The sequence below is a fragment of the Ursus maritimus genome, unplaced genomic scaffold, assembly GCF_017311325.1.
Source record: "Ursus maritimus isolate PB19 unplaced genomic scaffold, ASM1731132v1 scaffold_3, whole genome shotgun sequence".
Taxonomy (NCBI): Eukaryota; Metazoa; Chordata; class Mammalia; order Carnivora; family Ursidae; genus Ursus; species Ursus maritimus.
In genome coordinates, this window is record NW_024425563.1 from 44544860 (window position 1) to 44566327 (window position 21468).

Below are 21468 nucleotides of genomic sequence, written 5' to 3' on the forward strand. Positions count from 1 at the left end.
GCTGGGATCAGAGCAGGGAGCCTGGCAGCCATGCCTTGGGGACCTACAATGCTCAGGGCAACTCGGGGGGCTGTAAAGGCCTTTGCAGAGATGGGTTAGGACTGCCCCACAGGGACAGGGAAAGGCCAGAATAAGAGATGGCCTCAGTAAAACGCAACCAGAGATGAGGGCCAGAGCAGGCTCGGAGCAGCAGGAAGAGGTCTAGCCCCAGCTAAGAAGGCACCCCCAGGGGACTTAGGGAAGGCTTCTTCTCTCTGGCCTCAGTTTTCCCAGCTCTTTAATGGGGATGGGGGTGTAGGTGTGGGGGATTGGGTTAATTCCCTATCACCCCTGGCCATTCTCTGGCCTCCTAGCATCACACCTGGGTACCCACCGTCTCCACGTGTAGTAATGGCTGTCCTGGGACTCACAGGCTGGCCAGCTAAAGATCCCCAGGGCCCCCTTCCCACCCTCTCCTCACTCCATCAGGCCCCACAATTTGCCCTGTGAGGCCCACAAGAGATCAGCGGCCTACAGGAGGAAGATGGGGCAGAGGGAGCGGGGCTTTGAAAACAGTCCTGGAGTGCTCAGTCCTGGGAAGGGGCCTCTCTGGCTTCCCCAAGGCCTCTGTCCCCACAACGGAGCTAAGCAAGCACAGCATCCAGGCAGCATGAGGGCAAGGCTGCAGAGATATGAGCTGGGGTATAAGTAAGACCCCAAAGCCAACACATGGGGAGAGGCTTCCAGGTGCAAGGCTTTAAAGGCTTTTGAGCAAAATCCTAGACCTGGGAGGGCTTTTCAGGACTCTCAAATGCAATCCCCATGGTATGGTTGGGGAAACTGAGGCACCGAGAGGGGAAGGGACTCATCTGAGGTGCTGTGGCCCTGCTCTAGCTGGGAGGCACCCCCTCCTCCCCCGATGTTCCGAGTCCATCCTGCCAGCCCTAGATTGGCCTATTTCTGGAGGCTCTGGATGAGATCTGGCTCAGCCTGGGCTCACCCCCAGCCTGTGCCACCTTTGCCCACAGCTCCAGGAGCTTGGCCTGGCAACAAGCACCAGCTGGTTCCAGCACAATGGAAGGCCAGTCAATGATTTATGGAGGTTCCTTTCCTGGAGGCCTTCTCTGGCTGTACCCAGGCACCCACCCCTGACTCCCATACAAGCTCCCCAGGGTGGCATGGCAAGGCAGGTGGGGATTAATCAGTGATGGGCCAGAGGAAGAGTCACTCTGGGGAGGAAGGTCCTCCCAGCCATCACCCAGACAGTACACAGCCTACCCCCAGTCCCCGCTCCTCTCCTTCTTTTGCTCTTTTTGTGACTCTCAACCTTCGTGATCTTTCTGTCTCTCTTGATAACTGTCCATCTCTGTCTCTCACCTCCCCCCACTCCCTCTCTGTCTCTCTCCCATGGAAATGGCACGCACAGACTCTTGTCTGCCTCTTCTTCCTCCCCACCCAGGAACCTCGCTCCAAACTCAGAACTTCTCTCTCCTCCTTCGTCCCTCACACCTGCCCTCAGGAGAGGTTTTGGTAAACTAAGCCATCCTGAAGGTTTGAACAGGAGAATCTGAAAGCTGCGGGGCCTTCAGAAATAGTGCTCAGGCTAACAGTTACCATGTGTTCTATAGAAAACCAGTCCCCCAAAACAATAATATGAGTTTTTTCCAAAAGAGAGTCCTGTGAACAAATAGGTTTGGTGAACACTGGCTTAGATAAGTGAATTTTTAATTGCAGGACTTGTCAGAGCCTCTACTATAATGACTATGAGTTTCCCAGAGGGTGATATGGTTTCCAAACTTAACCTCATCACCCGTGAAAAACAGTCAACAACTCCAAGAGCCAGGGTTCTCTGAGAGGACCACAGGGAACAGGTGACTCACCTGAGCTTGGGTGACCTACCTAAGCCATTCACTCAAAGCCTTGGCCAGGCACATAGGTGGCACCAGCTGGTGAAATTCCCGTGGCCACTAAATTCTGTTTCAAATCTAACTCTGTAGGCTTTTTCATTTTCCATTTCCAGAACATCTCAAGGGCAGCCTGAGGTGACTTCACACTTCGGGAGGAGGGACATGGGCAGGGAGCTGGGAGCCCTCGGAATTTTCTAGAACTAAAGCTTTGGACCCCACGGAGGCATTCCGAGGCTCGGTGACTCTAGGCCCCACATTCCTGGAGGCAGATGCAGCTGTCCCGCCCAGCCCGGGAGGCACTGCCAGCAGCGGAAGTTCTTGGAGTTCGTCTCGGATGGAAGGTGCTACTGGCCCATCCGTCACGATCCAGGTGCATCAGTGCCTCCCGGAACTTCACGAACAGGTGAACAGAGCCATCCTCTCCCTAGAGCCCAGGAATCTGCTCGCAGGGTGTGGAGCAGAGACACGTCCTCAGGTCTGCAGAGAAGCCAATGGAAAGAGGAGCGAAGGAAGGCAGGAAACAGAAAGACCCAGGTATCCTGGGGACCAGGAAAAGCCTGCGTGTCCCTGTCTTTGCTGAGACCCAGAAATCAAGGTGGACGCACCAAATGCGAGCAGCAGCAGGAAGTCACGAATGCTTATCCCAGAGTGGCAGGTGCCTGCCTGACAGCTGACACATGCCAGGTGACCAGCTGCGACCAAGGAGCCGTGTGCCCTGTGACTACAGGGGAGGCTGCCTCCAAAGCCAGCCGGGGTCAGTGACCTGAGCCTGCGAACCACGAGCCCAGCTCCGCCCCCACCGCACCTTCTTCTGCATGCAACACCCCTCCCCGCGCCTGGCCCCCCAGGAACACCAGCTGAGAAAGAACAATATGTGAAAATAGAGGGGGCTAGTATTTTTATCAAATGTCTAATTTATTATGCATTTCTCACTGAGAAAAAATTCTCACTGACCAGAAAAAACAAAAAACAACACCCCGCCCCCCCCGCCCCCCCGCCACCACAGTACCTCCTGTGTCGACAATCTATCCAAGCAACCAAGCAGACCTGATGTGGGGAGAGAGACGAAGGGGGCCTGGCCTCCACCACCCTCCCAGCATGCAGTTCGGCAGCCACTGCCCGGAATCTAGAAGGTGCCCGGGCTGCTCTGCGGACCTGCCTAAAGTGCCCTCATATTGTTCAAACACTCAAGCTCCACTGAAGGGAGGTTTCCTTGGAGTTCAAACAAGGAACAAAAAGTTGTGAGTTGGGCACGTCGTCCCCTGGGGCTGTAGGCCGCGCGATCGGGAAGACCTGGTGGCAAGTTCCTCAGGGAGCTCAGACCTTCCTGATTCCTACTATAGGGGCTTTGCCTCACCGTCCCCCCGACACGCACGCCAAAGAGATACTCAAAATATGGTAATACCTTGCCGGACACCATCCTCCTCAGCCAGCACCTTTAGTCTTATGTGATTAAAATTAAGTTTCTTGGTATTATAGGTTTAGTGTGTTTGGGTTTTCTGTTGGAGTTCCTGAAAGACATAAGTTACTTATATCTATTTGTATTTCATTATATGAAAAACAAGCTAAGTTTAAAAATAAAGCTAGTGTGAAATAAGGTGCCAGGGACATAGTGGCCACTTTTAGAATGTTCAAGATTGCTATGAATGGTAGGGCTCCCATCCTTGAGAACTTTTGCCTCTTTATGAATTCTTCGGGTTTACTTTGGGGGGGGGTGGACTCATTTATTAAATTCTTTGAGACTCTCTCTCTCCCCTCCCTTCCTCCCTCCATCCCTTTCATTTTTCTCCCCAAAGACAATACTTTTTTCTTTCCAAATTATAGATCTATTTGTTACTCGGTAACTTATAGAAAAATGCATGGCGGTTCCCCCTTAATGAACACAAGCCAGGCCAGCCTGTCGAGCTAATATTCTGCATGGGGGCAGGCTGGCTTTAGGCAAACCAAGTATAGCAGCTGGCAGGGACCTCTCTTAGTAACAACAGGACTGTGGGCAGAAGACATTCCTCCAGCCTTTGTGTTACAGAGATTGATGGTGGGCTAGGCTGCAGGAGTTGGCAGAGTGCTGCGTACTTACACAGAGCTGTGAGTGAGAACTGCGGCAAAGGTCCTCAGGGCAGATCAGGGGACCGTGGACTCCAAATATAGCAGTATTACAGGAGTGAGTTCTCTCTCTCTCTCTCACACACACACACGTAAACTTTCGAACTTAGACCTTGGGCCTATATATATGAGAATTGCATGTTTTCTCTCCCAGCTAGAGTTCATACGCCAAGTATATTACAGCCACGTGTGGCAATTCACCAGCACGCCCCCAGGTCTTCAGGGCTGAATAGGATCCTTGAGGCCCCCTGCCTTTGACAGGGTTAACCTCTTAAGTGCCGGGTCATGGAGAGGTCCATGGAGAGTCTAGAGTCAATAGAAGGACCAGGGTAGCCAAGGAGGCCGGCCGTGGGGAGGGACACTTGAGGAGCTCAGAACACATGAAAGCAGTTTGACATTTAAGAAGTGCCAAGGCGCTACTGACCCGTATGGCTGAAGATGAGTTGTGTCCTCACCTCGTTCCCCATCAATACACTGGGAAGAACAGAAAAATGCACAGAATCCTATATGCAGAGAATGTGATTTTAGTGGAATGAAGTCGAGTCACCTGAGCAGAACGAACTCATTAACGTTTCTGGGGACAGTTCACCGGTGGCTCTCCACACACCAGGACCCAAGGTGTTGGTGCGAGCAAACTGTCACTTGAGGGCTGGGATGATGGCCCCGCAGGCATAAGCCTCACCTGCATCATCTCCAGCCTTTCACACCTCCAGAATTGCCTGCTTTTCAGCACGGAGGGAAGGACAGTAAAACATCACCACCTGTGGGTCCTCGGCCCTAAGAGTTGCCCCCATCCTGTCCCCCAGCTCAAGGCAAATTCCATTCATCGTCTTCATTGTATTCTAAACCTAAACAAAACAAGGCGTCATGCCCAGCAGCTCGTCCATAAAACATTAATCACTATCCCCCCTCCTTGAGAGGCTCCTGACCGGTGAAGGTGTGACCTCCAGGAGGGATGGAAAAATCCTAATGGGTCAGCACGTGGCTGGGCCACAGCAAGGACAGGGGCCCCTGTTCCTCCAGTGCTTTTCCAGACCAGCTCCTGCCTTTGCTTCCCAGGATGCTGAGGACCAGCCTGGGAGCCCCCAAAGCAAGAGAACCCTCCCTGCATCTACCAATTCCCCAAAAGGCATGAGGGTCCTTGGGGCCAAGTGGAAATGGCTGCCTTGAGACATCCACACCCTTTCATTTGGGCCCTCTTTGAGCCCATGTGAGCTTTTGAGATGGATACTGACACTGGGATGACAGCCAGAGTCATAGGCCGCCAGCCCCATTGAGGCTTCATGGCACCTATGTCCAACCAGTTGCCACTGACCCCAATCCCAGGGTAGCTTCAAAGATCAATTCTTCTCCCTTGGACTACTCCGCACCCCTCCAGGGTCTGGGAAGAGGAATCCCTTTGATCCTGGAGGAGAAAGAAAACTATCAAAGGGGAACTATGGTTCTACAAGGATCCCAGATTCCTGGATATTTGGAAACCCAGAACGAGTCGACCCAGTTATATAAGTGTGGCATAAAGGCGATCTCAGGTTGATCTGAGCATTCATCCCAGGCCTCTGGAAGACGTTCCCCCCGAAAGGCATTGGAAAATCAAGCAATCCGGGCCAGGGATCCTTGGTCCCAGAACCAGTGGGGCAATGGTGGAACCACAATGTTTTGTTTGCTCTTGTGAGTTTAATGAAGGAACAGATATTCTAGGATTCAATGGCTACTAGATTACATCCTGCTTCCTCCTGGGCCAAGTGCAGAGGGCACAGCTTTCCAGGACCGCTGAGCCGCCCCCACGTGCAAGTCTCCGTTGGACCACGGAGGAGTCCCAGCGGGCACGCAGCTGAAGGGGTGTGACAGATGTCCCCCACCAAAGCAGTTCACGTGTGTAGTCACCTGAATGCTCGGCAGCCGGGGGGCAAAGGCTGAGTCATGCACTCTTGCAGGAAATTTACTCTCTTCGTTAAAGTTTGATGAAGAAAACAGACAAGGGCTCTGGTTGCTCTACCAGCCTCGCTCCAGTTCCAGTTTATCCCTCAACACCTCTTCTCTGCGCTGGGCTGGACAAAACACGAGCAGAGCAGAGTGTGGCTGACCCTTGGGAATTAGGGTGCCTGAGGCCCTGAACCCATGGCCCAGAAGATGAGAGGACATCTGGGGCAGCCTCACCCCAAAGTTTTCGCCCCCAGGCCTGAAAGGGCATCTGAGGCTCCTTCATCATGCATCATTTTCCCTCGGGGTGCAGCATTGCCCTTCCCCTCCCAATATACGCTGGTGGGAGGGGGCAACCTCTGGATAAGCAGGTTTATCAGACACTTTCCTCCAGATAGAGGGGCAGTCAGGCCTAGAGAGCTCCGGGGAGGCTGGGGTGGGGCCAATGCCAGGGGAGCCGCCTGGGGTCCAGGGGTGCCCATGTGTCTGAAGCAGACACAAAGTCCAGCTGGCCCCAGAATGAGATGCACGCCTCCTGGCGCTGGAGTCCCTTCAGCCTGCCATTCTTCTTCCTGCTGCCCCCTCTCAACACCCTAAGGCAGAGGAAGACAGGCTGCCTGGCTGGCCCGGAGCTAAACTTCGTGGAGGTCATGACAAAACAGGCCAGCACCACATCGTGGAAGGAGCCCAATCTTTGAAGCCAAGCAGAGCAGGTTCAAATCCCAATTCTGCCACCAACCTGCTGTGTGGCCTCGGGCCAATCATTTCACCTTCAGGGGCCTCAGTGTCCTCTGTAAATGGGGACAGTCGCCTCTCCCTTCCAAGAGTGTGGTAAAGATCAGAAGGACTATATGTGACAACCCGGGGAAGTTCTTCATACAAAGAAATACCCGTTCCCTGATCTCTTCTTTCGGTCCTGCCTCTTGGCACTAGGGTTCTGGAAATTATAACTAAATAATCTGTAAGAAAGGCTCTGTCCTAGTTGGCCAGGGGTGGTGAATGAAGAGCCAGGATTGAGGTAGGGGTGGCCAGGGAGTTAGAGGGATTCAAACCTGGGAGGATGGGTCAAGATAAAGCGATCAGCCAAGAAGGGCTGTGAGAGATAGCCTTGGCACACCCTCACAGGTGGGCCTGGGTTGCAGTGGGCTAGCCCATATCCTGTTCCCATAGTGTAGCCATCACTCTCCACTCACACGGGGCTGTGCTCAGCCTGGGAGGTGCAGGGGCACTTTGCATGGACTGACACAGCCCAACTGCCCCTCACAGGGACCCTGTGGACACTGGGGGAAGAAAGCCTGTTCCAACAGCACTGACTCAGCCTTCACTGGGGTGAACTAGCCTCTGGCCCTGCCTAGGTGCCTTCGTGTTACCATCAGCCAGGCCTCCATCGGAGGGAAGCAGGACCCACATGTCTCCCAGGAGCAGTGACGGGACACCAGGACCTTCCCAGACATCTCTCCCCTGATCAGACCACACCTGTGGTGACAGGTGCACCTGTGGCCTGATGAGATTTCTAGAAGGTTGGTGGTTCTCAGAGTCTCCCAGATTCTAGGCCTCTGTGGAAGGTACATGCCTGCTCACTGCAATAGGACCTGTGCCCTATTATGGGGCACTCAGTTTCCTAATATCATTGTTTCTGCTTGGAGAAGCCAGCCCTACGCGTGTGAGTGGTGAGCAGGGAGGCAGTTAGCAGGGGCCGGTGTCCAAGTCTTAGCCTGACACAGACTTGTCCCATAAGTCTGGGTATCCATCTCCCTTCTGTCAAATAAGAACAACCACACCTGCTGTGTCCCCAACTCTAAGAGAGGCTGTGAGAGGGAAGGGGTTTTGTGAATTCAAGAGGGCTGGACAGAGCCCTGTTCGGCCCACAAGAGCCTCCGGACTACATGGTGACAAATGGAAAAGCAGGTGCAGACAGCGTGGCCTTTTCTCTGTTCTCTATCACCCAGCAGAGGCTGGCCCACTCTGACCTCTCTTCTCTTCTGCCCTGAGCACACATGCTAGGAATCTGACTAAAGCCACAGACACCTCCACAGGAAAATACACATCCTTACCAGGTGTGGTGCCTGCTTCCAAGAGAGGAGGGTCCCACCAGGCCTCAAGGGACTGAGTTGTTCTTGCCCCCTCAGCTACCACAGGTCACCCTTCCCAGCCAGCTAAGCACCACCTGTGCCCGGCACAACTTCATTCGGTTCTGATGCGTGAGCTCCTGGCAAAACCTTGGGTCGCACACCCCAACACAGATGTGGGTGGGGTCGGGAATGGGAGTGGAGGGACAGAGGGACAGACACCCGAGCAGCCCCTGGTGCTCCCTAGGCCACGCTCTGAGGAGGGCAGAGGGGCTGATGGGGCTGTCACGCTTCAGTCCTGCTTTCCCCCGTGTCTTTCACACTCCGTCACCAACAATGGTCCCTACTGGGGGCAGGGCCCTGTGTTGCTCAGGTGGAGTTCTGGGGTGAAGCTGTGTCCACCCACTGAGACCAGGGATCCCTGGGGCAGGAGGGCAGGCAGTGGCTCCCCCTCAGCCTGGGTCTGCAGTGTTGGCACCAATCCCCTCTCCGACCCAGGGACCCTTCGTAGGAACACGGTACCCAAAGAGGAAAAACTACAGGAAGCCTAGATGACCTTATAAGTCATTTTCCTTTATTTTCTTAACATATAATGAAATTCCGATTCCAAAGAGACATATATGCAGAGCAGACAGATGCAGGGTCTGGCGTACAGCAGTCAGAACCAGGCAGGAAGTGGGTCTGCCTCCTCTCCCCTCCAGCACGCCCCTCGCCCCTCCTGGCTTCTGACCGCCGCCCAGGCAGAAACCGAGCAGCTGGGAATAAGACGGGTCAGTCTCATGGTCCAGGGAGTAGCCAGAGACATGGCCTTGGTTGCTAGGCCTGGTCAAGTCATTACCTAGCTGTGGGACCTTGGACCTCAGTTTCCTTATCTGTTAAATGAGCTAGAAGTCCCTGCTAGGGATGGAGAAGAGAGTGTGTAGATGTCATGATGGGTCGGTGACCATTAGGGGTTACCTGGCTGTCCTGCTGCTTCCAGATAATCTGCAGATGGAGTCACTTGAGTTTTGTCACCATCATGGCTACAGGCATGCTGGGGGACCTGCTCTGGCCCTGATGGGATTGAAGAGACTGTGTAGACAGCTGCCCCCAAAGCAGACTCTGTCCTCTGAAGGATCCTTGGGGTGCATTGGCGTCATCAGGCCAAGGCTGACTGTCCCCTCCAGGTAAATGAGAAGGGAAGGCTGTGGCTTGGGGTCACACAGGGAGCCTGTGCAGGTCACCCAGCTGCCCCAAATGCATCCAACCAGGTGCTCAGCAATAACGGGGGGAGTCTGCTCCTCCTCCCCCCTCAGGGTCCTGCAAGGCCCATAAGCCTCCGTGGGCTGATCCGCATCACGATTATCTGTCCTCGGGCTTGGGGCTCAGATAACCAACTGCCCTTTAATAAACACACATCTGCAGAAGCGTGACCCGTGTCTACACTGGCAGGAGGACGCAGAGAACCACATGACGATTAAGATGATGCAATGTTAAGTGGGAAAGGCCAACTAACACCCAATGAAGGAGCACGGGTACTGCTCCTTCGCGCTCCATCTGGCACCGTTCGGCGACAGCAGACCCTGTCCCCGCTGCGTAGGGGTCAGCTCTGCTCTCCGGGAACAGGGACTTCTCATGGCCTGGACTGTCTGTTGGTCTCTGCTTTGAGCCACGTCTGCAGATGTCCGTGTGCTCACACAGATACATACTGTCGCTCTCCCCTCAGGACAGAACCAGGGCAAGAGGAAGAAGTGCTGGTCCATACTACATCTTCTAGAACCCACGGAGTATCTACACTTACAGAATAGAGAGGCCTCGGGCCCGTAGAGCTCTCCCTGTCCCTGCCCCTCTACAGATGGCGTCACAGGGGCCCCGAGATACGGACGATCGCAAGGTCATGCAGTCAGTCTGGGGGCAGAGGTGGGGCTGGAGACGAGCCGAACCGCAGGAATGAAGCCTGTCTGCCGCTTGCCCCCTACCACATACCTCCTGCCATCTCTGCCCCTCAGAGCACCCCCGGGGCGGAGGACATGTTCCAGAAGAAGGAGGGCCATGCCCAAAGGCACAAAGCAATCACTGTGGCGCCCCAGACACCTGCAGCAGGTGAGCTGTGGAGCAACTCTGGGATGAGTGGGACTTCCTGGCACACCTTCTGGCACATTCTGAGGGGACAGCTTAGCAGGTGGGTCCCTCTCTTTCACTTCCTCCGTGACTTCAAGGGAGTGAGTGATTGGTTAATCTTGGTCCCCAGGAAGCCCAGAGGCCAGGAAACAGAGAAAGAGAAAGAAAGTGATAGAAGCAGCCCCGAACCAGGCTTGACCACGCAGTTCTGGAGGGTCTTTGGGAAGTGACGTAGGCCAGCTTGTCAGAGTGTCTACAACATGATTTCACCCTCCCCACCCTCCGCCCGCCCCTGCCCCACCCCCACGTGGGTGCCCGGGCCAGGGCCTCTCTATTTGGGCTTCATCTCCACCCTCGAGTTGATGTCGTCACCGTCCAGGTCGTACTCCTCCACCTGGCCGCTGGTCCACACCTTCACGCGGTCCGTGAGGTCGCTGCTGCGTGGGGCCAGGATGAAGTCGTAGATGAGCACGGCCAGGGCTCCCCCGATGAACGGACCCACCCAGAAAATCTAGGAACAGAGCAGGCACGCTCAGGGGGTGTCCACCAATGCCCTGAGTTCCTCCTCTCCTGGGACGCCTGCCCTGAGAACCGTCCCCCACCACCCCATGGCATGGGCTCTCTCCCCACCTGAGCCTGGATTTAGAGGCAGGCAGTGGTGAACCCCGATGTCCTGATTCCAGTGCCCCTGGAGCTGGCCCAAGCCAGGACGCTGGTAGTGGGTCTCTTCTTGCCTCTGTGTGCCCCAGCTTAGGGGTGCCTGGTGTGACCAGACCAGCCCTGCTCCCCCCCCCATGTCACACTGATGGGAAAGGGGCGGAGCCACATCAGGCCTGCTGGGATGCCGCACCCCACCGCCCCCGGGTCAGGCCTTGGTTTCCCGATCTCCTCGGCCCTGTCTGTCTCCCAGAGCCTCCGTGATGGGAGAGGATGCCGCAGGGTGGAGTCGGAACCACCACTCGGCACCCAAACCTCCTGCCCCCTCCAGGGAACATCCCTGCGACCCCTTACCCAGTGGTCCTTGAAGTTATGCGTGATCACCGAGGAGCCGAAGGAGCGAGCGGGGTTAATACCGCAGCCTGTGTAGTCGATCTGCAAGGGGCAGGGCAGGAGGCAGAAGGGGGAGAGAGAGAAACAGACAGAGGGAGAGGAGACACAGTGACAGAGAGAGAGAAAACAGGGAGGTGACAATCAGACCCAGAAAGAGAGGGGCACATGGACCCAGAACGATGGTCAGGAGGTCCCTGCGCTACCCTCTCAGAGCAGGACACTGGCCCCAGCCCCAAAGAGCCGATTGTCCCGGCCCCCTGCCCGTGACAGGGTACCCCTGTGGCCCTGTTCTCCTCACCCCCACTCCCACCCGGGAAGGTCCCACACTTACCGCCAGCAGGTGTCCCAGGGCCACAGAGAGGCCGATGGCGAGAGGGCCCGAGCCCCCGAGGTCCCGGCGCCTCCTATCAGTGGTGGCCAGCACGCACAGCACCAGCTGCAGGGTGCCGATGATCTCGATGCCCAGGCCTTGACCGGAGTTCACACCAGGGGCCAGCTGTAGGAAAGAGGGACAGCAAGGTTCGGTGAGCAGGCGAGGTGGGCACTGTGTCCTAGGCCCCCCAGGCCCCCCAGGCCCAGGCACCTCAGTGCCCTCCGAGCCCATCACATCAGCCCCTGGCTGGGCCCAGAGGGGACCAGGCCCCACCCAAGCACACACTGCTGGTAGGGAATGCCCAGCTTTGTCCCTTCCACACCTTCGAGGAGGTGCCAGCCCCGCCCCTGGTTCCTGCCTCCACCGTGTGGCACTCTGCCTAGAGGCCAGAGAAGCCTGGCGGGAGGCAGGGCTCCGGCATCCAGCTCCATCCAGCCAGAGCATCCGCGGTTCCAGCGTACCTGAGGCGAGGGGCAAGCCCCACACGTGGGAGGGCCCACCAGACCCATGGCTTCACACCCCACAAGTCCAGAACATTCCACCCCATCCCCTGCTGCATCAAAAACTCCCAGAGCTGGGGAGGGTCTTCCTCAGTTAGCTGGCCCAGCGGCCTTAGTCTCTCTCCTTGTGCCTGTCTCCCTTGCTGCCCTGCCCTCTGTCTCCTACCCCACCTCTGTCTGTCTCTCCCATTTCTCCTCTGCCCTTCCTGTCTTCCCCTCCCTCCCCCTCTCCCTCCTGGACCAGCCCCCCTCCTTCTCCCTGGCCACATAGGCCCCGCCACTACCGTCTGGCTGCCACTTGCTCTTGGGCCACTTTTAGAAACATGACTCATGGAAAAAGAAGGGAATGGGAGCTGCCATGAGGTCACCAGAGCCCTCCCCCTGCAGCTGCACAGGGAGCCCCCTCCCCAGGGAGCCCCCGCACGCTCCCCTTTGTGGGGGTCCCAGGGGCCAGGGGCACCCACACAGGGGAGCTGGACAACATGGACAAAGGCCCACTGGCAGAGATGCCCGGATGTGGCCACATAGGCTGCCTACCCCCAGGCAGAGCTGGTGTGTCCAAATAAGCCTGAACCTGAAGTCTCATCCTGGGGACACAGGGAGAGGGGGTGGTCCTCCAAAGTCGGAGGGCATTTTATAAAACCCTAGGTGGGGGGCCCTCCTCCACCCCCCACCCCCAGAGTTTTCTCAGCCCCACCCTGAGGCCATCTTACAAGAACAATTCTCTTCCCGCCTTTGTCTGCAGTCTTGGGTCACAGGGAAAGTGACTCACATCCCCTCCCCTGTGCTGCAGCCCCAGCTCTAGGCTTTTTCTGGCGGACCCCAGAACTGTGACCCCCCAGCCCAGCCGGGCCCCTGGGCAATGCCCAGTTTTCTTCCCGTCCCAAGTTCGGGTGGTGGAGGCAGAGCCCTGTGTTCAGGTCCTGATTCTCGTACTTGTGGGTGCCATGGCCGTGGCCTTTCTCCAGTCTGATCCTCAGTTTCCCCATCTGTAAAATAGCTTTCCCTGCCCACTTGCCAGACTGGCCAGAGTTTCAAAGGCAAAGATGGGGGGAGGGTCTTAGGGTATTTGGGAAGGGCTGCTGAGGCGGGAGGAACCGGGACAGTTGTGGCTTTGTTCTGGTTCTTTCTCACCTTCTCCCCAGGACTGGGAGACAGGTGGAAGGGAGGTGTCCTGCATAGGATTGTGGAGACCCAAGTGAGGCCTGCCTGGGGCCAGGACGGGCTCCACAAACTTGAGGCCAGTGAGCCTGGGCCGACTTGCACAGATGCCCAACCACACTCACACCTGCTGCTGCCCTCCTGACAGCCTTCGGGAAGCTCGAGGCTCCTCTTCCTGCTCTCAACTCTGCTCTCTAGGCTCAGCCTAATTGCTAGCTGGCGGGAGTCCTGAAACCAGGCCTGGCACGCTGATTCATGGAGCCATCGTTCTAAGTGTCTCCTGCCTCCTAGCCTCCCCCATCCCCACCCTCTCACAGACGTGGCCTGGGCAAGCTCCTCTCCTCCCTCAGTTCTTAACCAGGTCTGAGTACCCCAGCCCCTGCTCTGCCCAGAGGCACAGGTTTTCACACAAAGTGAGCAGAGCCAGGGGCCCAGTGCCAGGCCCAGCACTCTGAGTCCACGGGAAGCAGAGGGGGTGGCCACCTGCCCTGGGAACTCTGCGTTATACCCCCTTCCTGACCTCCCAGAGCCTTTAGCTCAGAACCACACAGGTTGATGAACTTCTTCTCCCAATAACCATCACCACCACCACTAGGAAGCCTCCCCTGATTGCTTCTTGAAGTGTCTCTTGACCACTTCTCCTTTGACACCAAGGCACTTGTGTGACTTACATCTGGTAAAACTTGATAATTCAGAACAAAAAGGGATGGTTAAAGGTCTGCTGAAAGTCGATGTCCAGAAGAAAGCAGGTAAAAATTCAAAATATATTATTGTTCACAACCCACTAAATTTGAAACAATTGCTTAAATAGTGCTAATCTCAGTTATGGCCACTTGGTATTGAAAAAAAAATGTTTGCACATCCCCAGGGAGTTTTGCCAAGCCTACGTCTTATAGGTCACTGATTAAGCCCCCTTCCAAGAAAAAAAAAACAACAATCAGTTTTATGAATACAAGTATGAACAACAGAATAAGCTCCACATTGAATCTGAAGCATCAGAAAGAAGCAGGCTCTCCATTTGCACACCAAACCCATGTAAGGCCACTCTCAAGGCCCAGTTCCAACCCCACCAACTCCAAGAAGCTTCCTCCGGTCCCTGGCTGGCATTAACTTCTGCGGCCGAGCCATCACGCTCTCATGGAACCGCCTGCAACTCTTACGGGGAAATAACCCTCTGGCCTCCTCTGTGGGTACCTCGGACCCCTGGCCTGGGAGCTTGGTGAGGACGGAGTGGGGAGACCTTCCCATCTCCCTTCCCAGACCTCAGAGGGGACATAGTGACAGAAGTAGCAGATAATGCTCATTTTCTAGAACTTCCATCCTCTCTAGAGGCAGCTTGGCTCCAGGGAAGCTCTCTGGATTCAGGGCTGGTTTACTTGCTTTCTGGCTGGGAGACCAGAGGCCCATCATGAGTTTTTGTGGGTCTTACAGGGCTGCCCGTGCAAGCCTCCGTGAGGTAATGGATGAGGAGGCTGTATCCCGGGGAGGAGAGAGCAGAGCCATCTTGTCGCAGCCAAGGATCCTGACTATCTCCAGGTCCAGCCAAGGGACCTGGCTCTTCCCAGCTTGGACTGAGGAGCAGGTGGAAGACGGCTCTTTAGCTGCCAGCGTGACCCAGGCACCAGGATGGCAGGGGAGGGAGGGAGGGCGTCCGGGGCAGACCTCTCTAGGCAGTGGGCCTCAACCCATCCCTGCTGCCCACGGACAGAATGACCAAGGTCGCTTCCTAGGCCCAGGGCCCCAAGTCGACTTGGGCACCCGGGTGTCCCACCCTTGGGGAACAGCAGCTTCCAGAACCGGCCTGGCAGCGCTCTGAGCATCCAGTCTCGAAGAACAGGGGAAGGGAGACATGGAGGCCTTCCCTGCTTGCCCATTGCCTCCAGGACTCAGCACTCACAGAGAGGGAGACCTCAGTTGGTCCCTCGTGTCACCCCTTGATGGGTATCCCTGCGTGCATGTCCCTCCTGGTGTCCACGGCTTTGTGCCTCTGTGTATCTTTGTAGGTTGGTGTCTGCCAGATCTGGGGGTGACCGTATGTGTCCGTGTGTGACTCCTTTTCTTTTTCATTAGACATCAAGAGGCTTATTACATCATAATTGAATGAAAAGTCTATCAAAGAGCTACATAAATTCTAAGCCCGTATGCACCAAACAAGATAGTCTTAAAAAATGACGACAATTGACAGAATTGTAAGGCAAATCTGATGAATCGGCCATCAGAGTGAAAGGGTTCACCAACCCTCTTAGAAACAGATGGACTAAAACAGTCAGACGCTATAAATAGCACCAACGGGAAGGATTTGAGCCACATAATAAACAAGCTTGATTTAAGGAAAATGCGTAAAGCCCTGCACCCCAAATTTGAGCCTATCCACTCTCTTTCAGCCCCCATGTGGACACGCGGACCAACTAGTCGTGTGTTGGCCCGGGCGGCCCAGCTGTCTCTGAGAACCCGGATCACACAGGAGCCGTCTCTTGCCACGGGGGGCTCTGTGTGTCTCGGTGTCTCTCTGCGGCACGTGACCCTGCGTGACCGCACTGTGTGCCTGGTGACATTTCTGAGTGTGTCGTCCTGTCCCTCGGCATCGCAGGTGCCACTGTTGGCTGGGGAGAGGGGCAGAGAAGGGACGGAGGCCCCCCCTTGAGGGACAGAGAGCGAGCAGCGGCTCTCAGAGGGTCCTTATTTGCTCCCAGAAGCCACTTCATCTTCCTGACAAGAAACAATACACAAAGCAATGGCTTCCTCCTTCCCTCCCTCCTTCTTTTCCTTACGCCAGGGCAGTCCCCACCCTCCCGCCCGGGAAAGGAAGAGGCTCCGTTGCGGGGCACTTACCCCACCCTGCTGGGATCCCAGGGCCCGAGGGGAACCACCCAGGCTGGCGAAGGTGCTCTACACCCACCTGTGTGTACCTCCGTGCCGTGTGTGTGTGTGTGTGTGTGTGTGTGTGTGTGTGTGTGAGCGTGTGCACTTCAGAGCAGCAGAAAGAAGCAAGGGCCAGGGGGCAGGCTGGGGGCTCGGGGCTGCCCTGCGCTGATCTGCTACGCCGGCCAACAGTCCCAGCAATCCCAACCTGGCGTCAGGTTCCCGAACAGTAAAATGGAGGTGTTGGCCCGGCTGTTATCCCCAGGACTCCTCCCTGCCTGACCTGGGACCCCCGCCCCCAGGACCTGCAGTCACCCTCCCAGCCAGGATCGCCTGTGCAGGATGTGAACGGGGCTCTCAATACGGCACCAGGCCTGTGACAGGACCTCCCCCGCAGAGCAGCCGCGGCAGCCCTAGCGACAGGGAGCCTACAAACGGACGCGGGGGCAGCCCCTTCCCAAGCCCATCTGCCTCTCTATTGTCCTCGTGGTGGGATTTCAGGCACCGAGAGGAGCTGCTAATGGGAATGGGGCATTTTCAAGTCTTCTCTACCTTCTTTTGAGTTGGGGTTCTTAACTCCCCTAGACTGTAGCTCCTTGGTAACATGAAGATGGCCCCTCACTTAGCCCCCTAAGCACCACTGTGGGGCAAGGAGCACCCCCCTCTTGGCCTGGTCCCCGGGAAGGAGCCTGGCTGAGGGGACATTGACCATGACGACATTCTCCTGCCCACACCTGCAGGTGTGTTGACTCAGCCCCAGCTGCTCAGGAGGCCCCAGACCCACTGGCGCTTCCAGAGGGCAGGGACCACGGCCCCCAGAAAAGCCCCACCAGCAAAGACAGGAGGCTCTTGGGGAGAGCTTTCCCGAGCCAATCCCCGAGGGGTGGGCATGGGGCATATTTGACTGCCTGGTGCTGAAGGAACCCCCACTGGGTGGGACCCTAGAGAAAGCGGCGAGCACTCTGGGGCTGAGCTCAGGTTGGGGGGGGGCACTCCATGGAATTGGTCTGCAATGAACTAAGGGCCCAAGGCGTGAAGGCCATGACCCAGGGGCATGGGGGGAAGGCAAGTCCCCTCAGACTGGGGTGCTCCAGCAGTCTATGTCCCCTCTCATGGCATTGCCCTTTCAGACAAGGGGTTCCCAGAGTGAGCCCTGCGTAAGGCCAGGCTTTGGGGTGGGCAGCATGGGACTGGCAGGGGAGCTCCAAGAGCCCTCATAGGGGAAACCGCCTCAGAATTTTCCGTGGTGAGGGAAGTCTCCACCACAAAGCTCCTGCCTCTCTATGCCCTCCCCCTCATCTGGTTCTGGCTGGAAACAGTAATTATATGTCCCAACTAGGGCACCACCACCCAGCCCCCAGGCCCCTCTCTGGGCACATCCGTCTGAAAACTGGCTTCCCTTTCCCCAAGCCACCCCCAGCTCTGGAGGAGGCGGAGTGCCCTCAACCCTGGAAGAACTCGTGGCCAGTGCGGGGGAAGGGGGCCAACAGGGAAGGGACAACCCTCTCACTCTGTGGTTGGGGAAACCGAGCCCAGGAAACTGGGGAAGGGGAGAGCTTAGGGCTGAGGTCAGGACTTGGATGTAGCAGATAGAAGCAGTCCCCAGGCAGTCAGGCCCAGAATCAGCAGGGCTGAGAGAAGACCCCAAAGAGGAAAGGTATGCCCTGCCTGAGCCCCCCTGGGGGTTGAAATCACAGGCTCGAGGACAGCCAGGCATCCAGTCCCCTCTCGGACACAGGCAGACACTGGCCTGAATCCTCAACCTCCACTCTCCAGAACCCCAGCCTCCCACCATGACCACCCCCCATCAGCCCCACCCTGCGACTCCCAGGCCCTGAGCTCCCACTGCCACCTTGCCTGCGCTCACGTCCTTTCTCTGCCTGGATGCCCCTGTCCCGGTCTCCACATTCAAGCTCCCATGGCACTTCCTCCATGAAGCCCTCCTGGCCCTCCCCACCACTCAAAGGCAGAAGTTCCCTTGCCGCCCTGACACCTCTTATCACACCTGCCTCCTGCCCCATATCACAGGCAGCTGTGCGAGGGGCTTATCTTGCCCGCCAGGGGCCTTGGTCGTCCAGGGGTAGGGAGCTGGCTGACTCAGCCCCTGTTCAGGCCCCAGCCATCGCGGTCCGGTTTGCAGGGAGCATGGGTGAGTGAGCCAGAGAAGGAAAGAATGAAAAAAGCGGGCTAACAGTCAGGACTCCCAGGTTCCTGAGCATCTTTGATTTCCCAGGGCCCAGCCACACCCTGCTCTGTGCCTATTTCACAGATGGAAACTGGGGCTGCACACGCGAGGCTGTGGCACGAAGTGTGTTAGCGTCTGTCTAGGGCAAGGGCAGACAGGGCCACCAACCCCTGCCTCTGACACTCTCACTTTGGGCCAAAAGGGGGGTTTGGCTCTTAGAACCAGCCAGGATCCTATGGGCGGGACAGAAGCCCATGGTCTCTCCAGGGCGTATCCTAAGCCCTGACTCAGTGAGAAGAAAGTTGTCCCCACCATGCCCCCGGGGACACCCCCTGACTCACCCCAACCACTTCCTGCCTCTTCTGTCCCTATTTTCCTTAGGAATCTCCATGCCAACAAAGGGCTCCTCCCAGGTTTGGGCCAGGGTGGGGTCCAGGGCCCAAGGGGCTGCAGGAGCCTCCCTCAGAGCCTAGAGGAAAGAGTGTGTCACTTGCTGCATAGACTGTTCTCTGCCCCTCTTGAGGCCTTGGGGCCACCTGCCAGCTCCCTTCAGATCCCTTCAGATCCCAGGTCCAGTGTCTGACAGGAGCCCCTGGGAGAGAGGCTTTCTGTTTCTAGGCCCAGGACTTGTGCTTCTGAAGCCCCAACTTCAATGATACAGACAGGACAGTGCCTGCACCCCACCACAACACTCAGTACCCTTATGTCCAGCATGGCCCCTCTTGGGCTCCCCCCATGGACCCTCCTGGGAAGGGTGATGATACACTCAAGTCCGCAAAGTGAGCTCGCTGGTAGTACAGGTGGGGCCAAGACACATCTAAAGACCCAGGTTCCCTCTTGGAGTCTCAGGCTCCTCAGCTCCAAGGAAACTCCACAGGTTAGCAGCAGACAGGACTTGAACCTGGCGTGCCTGTGTCCCAGACCAGGGCTGGCCCCAGCCAGAGCCTGTCCCTTTTTCTCCCCCATCTGCAACCTGCCCAGCCCAGGCATCCGGGTAACTCTGGAAAATGGAGACCAGAGAAGGGAAGGGACCCTGGAGGAGGGTGTGGTCAGATCAAAATGCCACAGTAGGTGGCCGGCCTCCCCGCCTCTACCTGCGATGCCCGAGGCAGAACACAAAGTAGGCCAACAGATGCCTGTCCCCCCGTCCCTTGAGAAGGAGGGTCAAGACGGAGCAGAAGGCCTGTGGGGATTCAATACATACCTTACGAGGACCTTTTCTCCCCCCCCCCATACCCAGCGAACCCCACTGTGAACCCGACCCTACCCAGGGGGCACTCCCTGAGGTCACCTGGCTCTGCCTCTCTGCAGAGACTGGGGCTTGGAGGAACTGGCCTGCCGGAGCTCCCGTCTCTTCCACCCACCTCGGCCCGTCTCTCCTGACTAAAGTCTAAACTCCAGCCTTCAGGCTAATCTTCAATCTTGGGCTGAGCAGCAGTTGGCTCTGCAGGGGGCCGGGTAAGGGGTCACTGTGACACCAGAAGTGCTAATCCCCCGGTGGCAAGGCCGTGCCAGCTGCCCTCTGCACCAGACCTTACCCAGCCTGCCCCGGCTGCAGCGCCAGGCTCTGAACTCTGGCTGGGAAGAGAGAGAAAAACCGCTATCATCACCCGTCGCTGTCTCTGAGGAGCCCTCGGCCGGCCCCCTTGCTGTCCGTCCCTACGCCCACCTGCCCTGCCCTGGCCCGGCCCGCCTCCTTTCTGCAGATCTGATTCCTCCTGTGCGCTCCTTCGCCTCTCCCCTTCCCTGGAAAGTACCCTCCAAGCCTTCCTCAGCCACTCTCGGGCCAAATTTCCCCCTGCTGTGGCCCAAGCCGGGTCTGAGTTTGCACTTGGCCGAGGGTCTGGAAAAGCCCAGGTCTGTGACCAGCAGGCAACCGCCGCCAACGGCCAATTAGCTGTGCTAAGCGGCCCGGGAGGAATTCTTTACAGCAGCCTGCCACCCACTCACCAACGTCTGCTTAGCATTAGTGCCCCCGGCCCAGACCCCATCAGAGCCAGGATCAGTGGGCACGCACAGGTACACACTCACCCCCACCACTCACACCGCAGCACTAACCCTCGCAGACACACTTCCAGACATACACACACAGGAACGCACAGCTTGCACAAGCTCGGAGACCCATGCCAGCATCCACGTGCACACACCGTTCACACACACAAACACACGTGCCACACCTCACAGTGCCTGGCGACAGAGAGTACAGCGCAGACGGGAGGCAAGATGTCCCCACCCTGGCCGCCACCCCACACTGTAATCCAGGAAAACCACCTGCCAACAGCCCAGAGAGTGTTTTCACCACCCCCCAACTCCTTGGCCCCACCTGGGTCCTGCTCGCACACTTGCTGACCTGGGGCAGACACGCCGGGCACCTGGCTCAGGACGGCTGGGGACAACGGCTGTAGGAAGAGGGAGCTGGCTGCCCCGGCCAGGCTGAGGGGGGCCAAGAAACTACAGCCGACGGGTGAGGAACTACTGGACCCAGCGTTAGCTGCCTCCAGAGCTGAGTCCCCGCAATGCACGCCCGCAGGGGACACTGGCAAGACTCTTATTTTCTGGGTCTCAGCTTCCCACAGTGCCTGGCAGAAAACGGGCTCCGGGCGGCAGGTGTAGCTGAGTTCCAGCCCCAGTCTGCGTGACCTCCAGCCACCTCTCGTTCTCTGTGCTCCTCAGTGTCCCCATCTGCACAATGGGTGCAGGAGACCTCTGCCATCTCGGCTCCGCTGCAGAGCCCCAGCCCCTGGGCCCACCCCCTTACCTCGTTTCGGCCAAGCGAGTTGTCCGGCAGGGAGGAGGTGATGCCCGAGAGGATGGCGGTGGCCACGATGGCCCCCACGCACTGGGCAATGATGTACATGACAGCCCTGAGGATGCTGATCTGGCAGCTGAGAAGCAGCCCCAGCGTGACCGCCGGGTTGAGGTGCGCGCCGCTGATGTGGCCCACGCTCTGGGCCAGCGTGGCGATGCTCAGCCCGAAGGCCAGGGACACCTTCACGTTATCCTGGGCCGCACCTGCCGTCTGGTTGTTCTTCACCGGGTAATTGAAGCCCAGGGCCGAACCAATGCTGATGAAGACGAAGAGGGTCATGGCCAGGAACTCGGCCACCACCGCCCTCCAGAAGAGCTTCTTCTTGAACTCGCTGGCCATGCTGGCAGGGGGCTTGGCTTGAGACCGCTGCCTGGTGCTCGACTCCCTCTGAGAGCTGAGCCACAGCCCGGGCTGGGCCTATTTATAGGGCCCGGGGGGGGGGGGGGGGGG

The 21468-nt window shown here is 57.4% G+C and overlaps 1 protein-coding gene across 1 annotated transcript; it reads right to left on the reverse strand.

The window, feature by feature from the left end:
* Positions 1–10276: 10276 nt before the first annotated feature.
* Positions 10277–21410, reverse strand: AQP1 (aquaporin 1 (Colton blood group)). The gene is made up of 4 exons (XM_008686456.2): positions 20968–21410; positions 11460–11624; positions 11090–11170; positions 10277–10589 (listed from the first exon to the last, which is right to left on the reverse strand). Exons 1-4 carry the CDS (start codon positions 21355–21357, stop codon positions 10410–10412), a joined length of 816 nt encoding a protein of 271 aa, XP_008684678.1. The 5' UTR covers positions 21358–21410; the 3' UTR covers positions 10277–10409.
* Between the last annotated feature and the right edge of the window lie 58 nt (positions 21411–21468).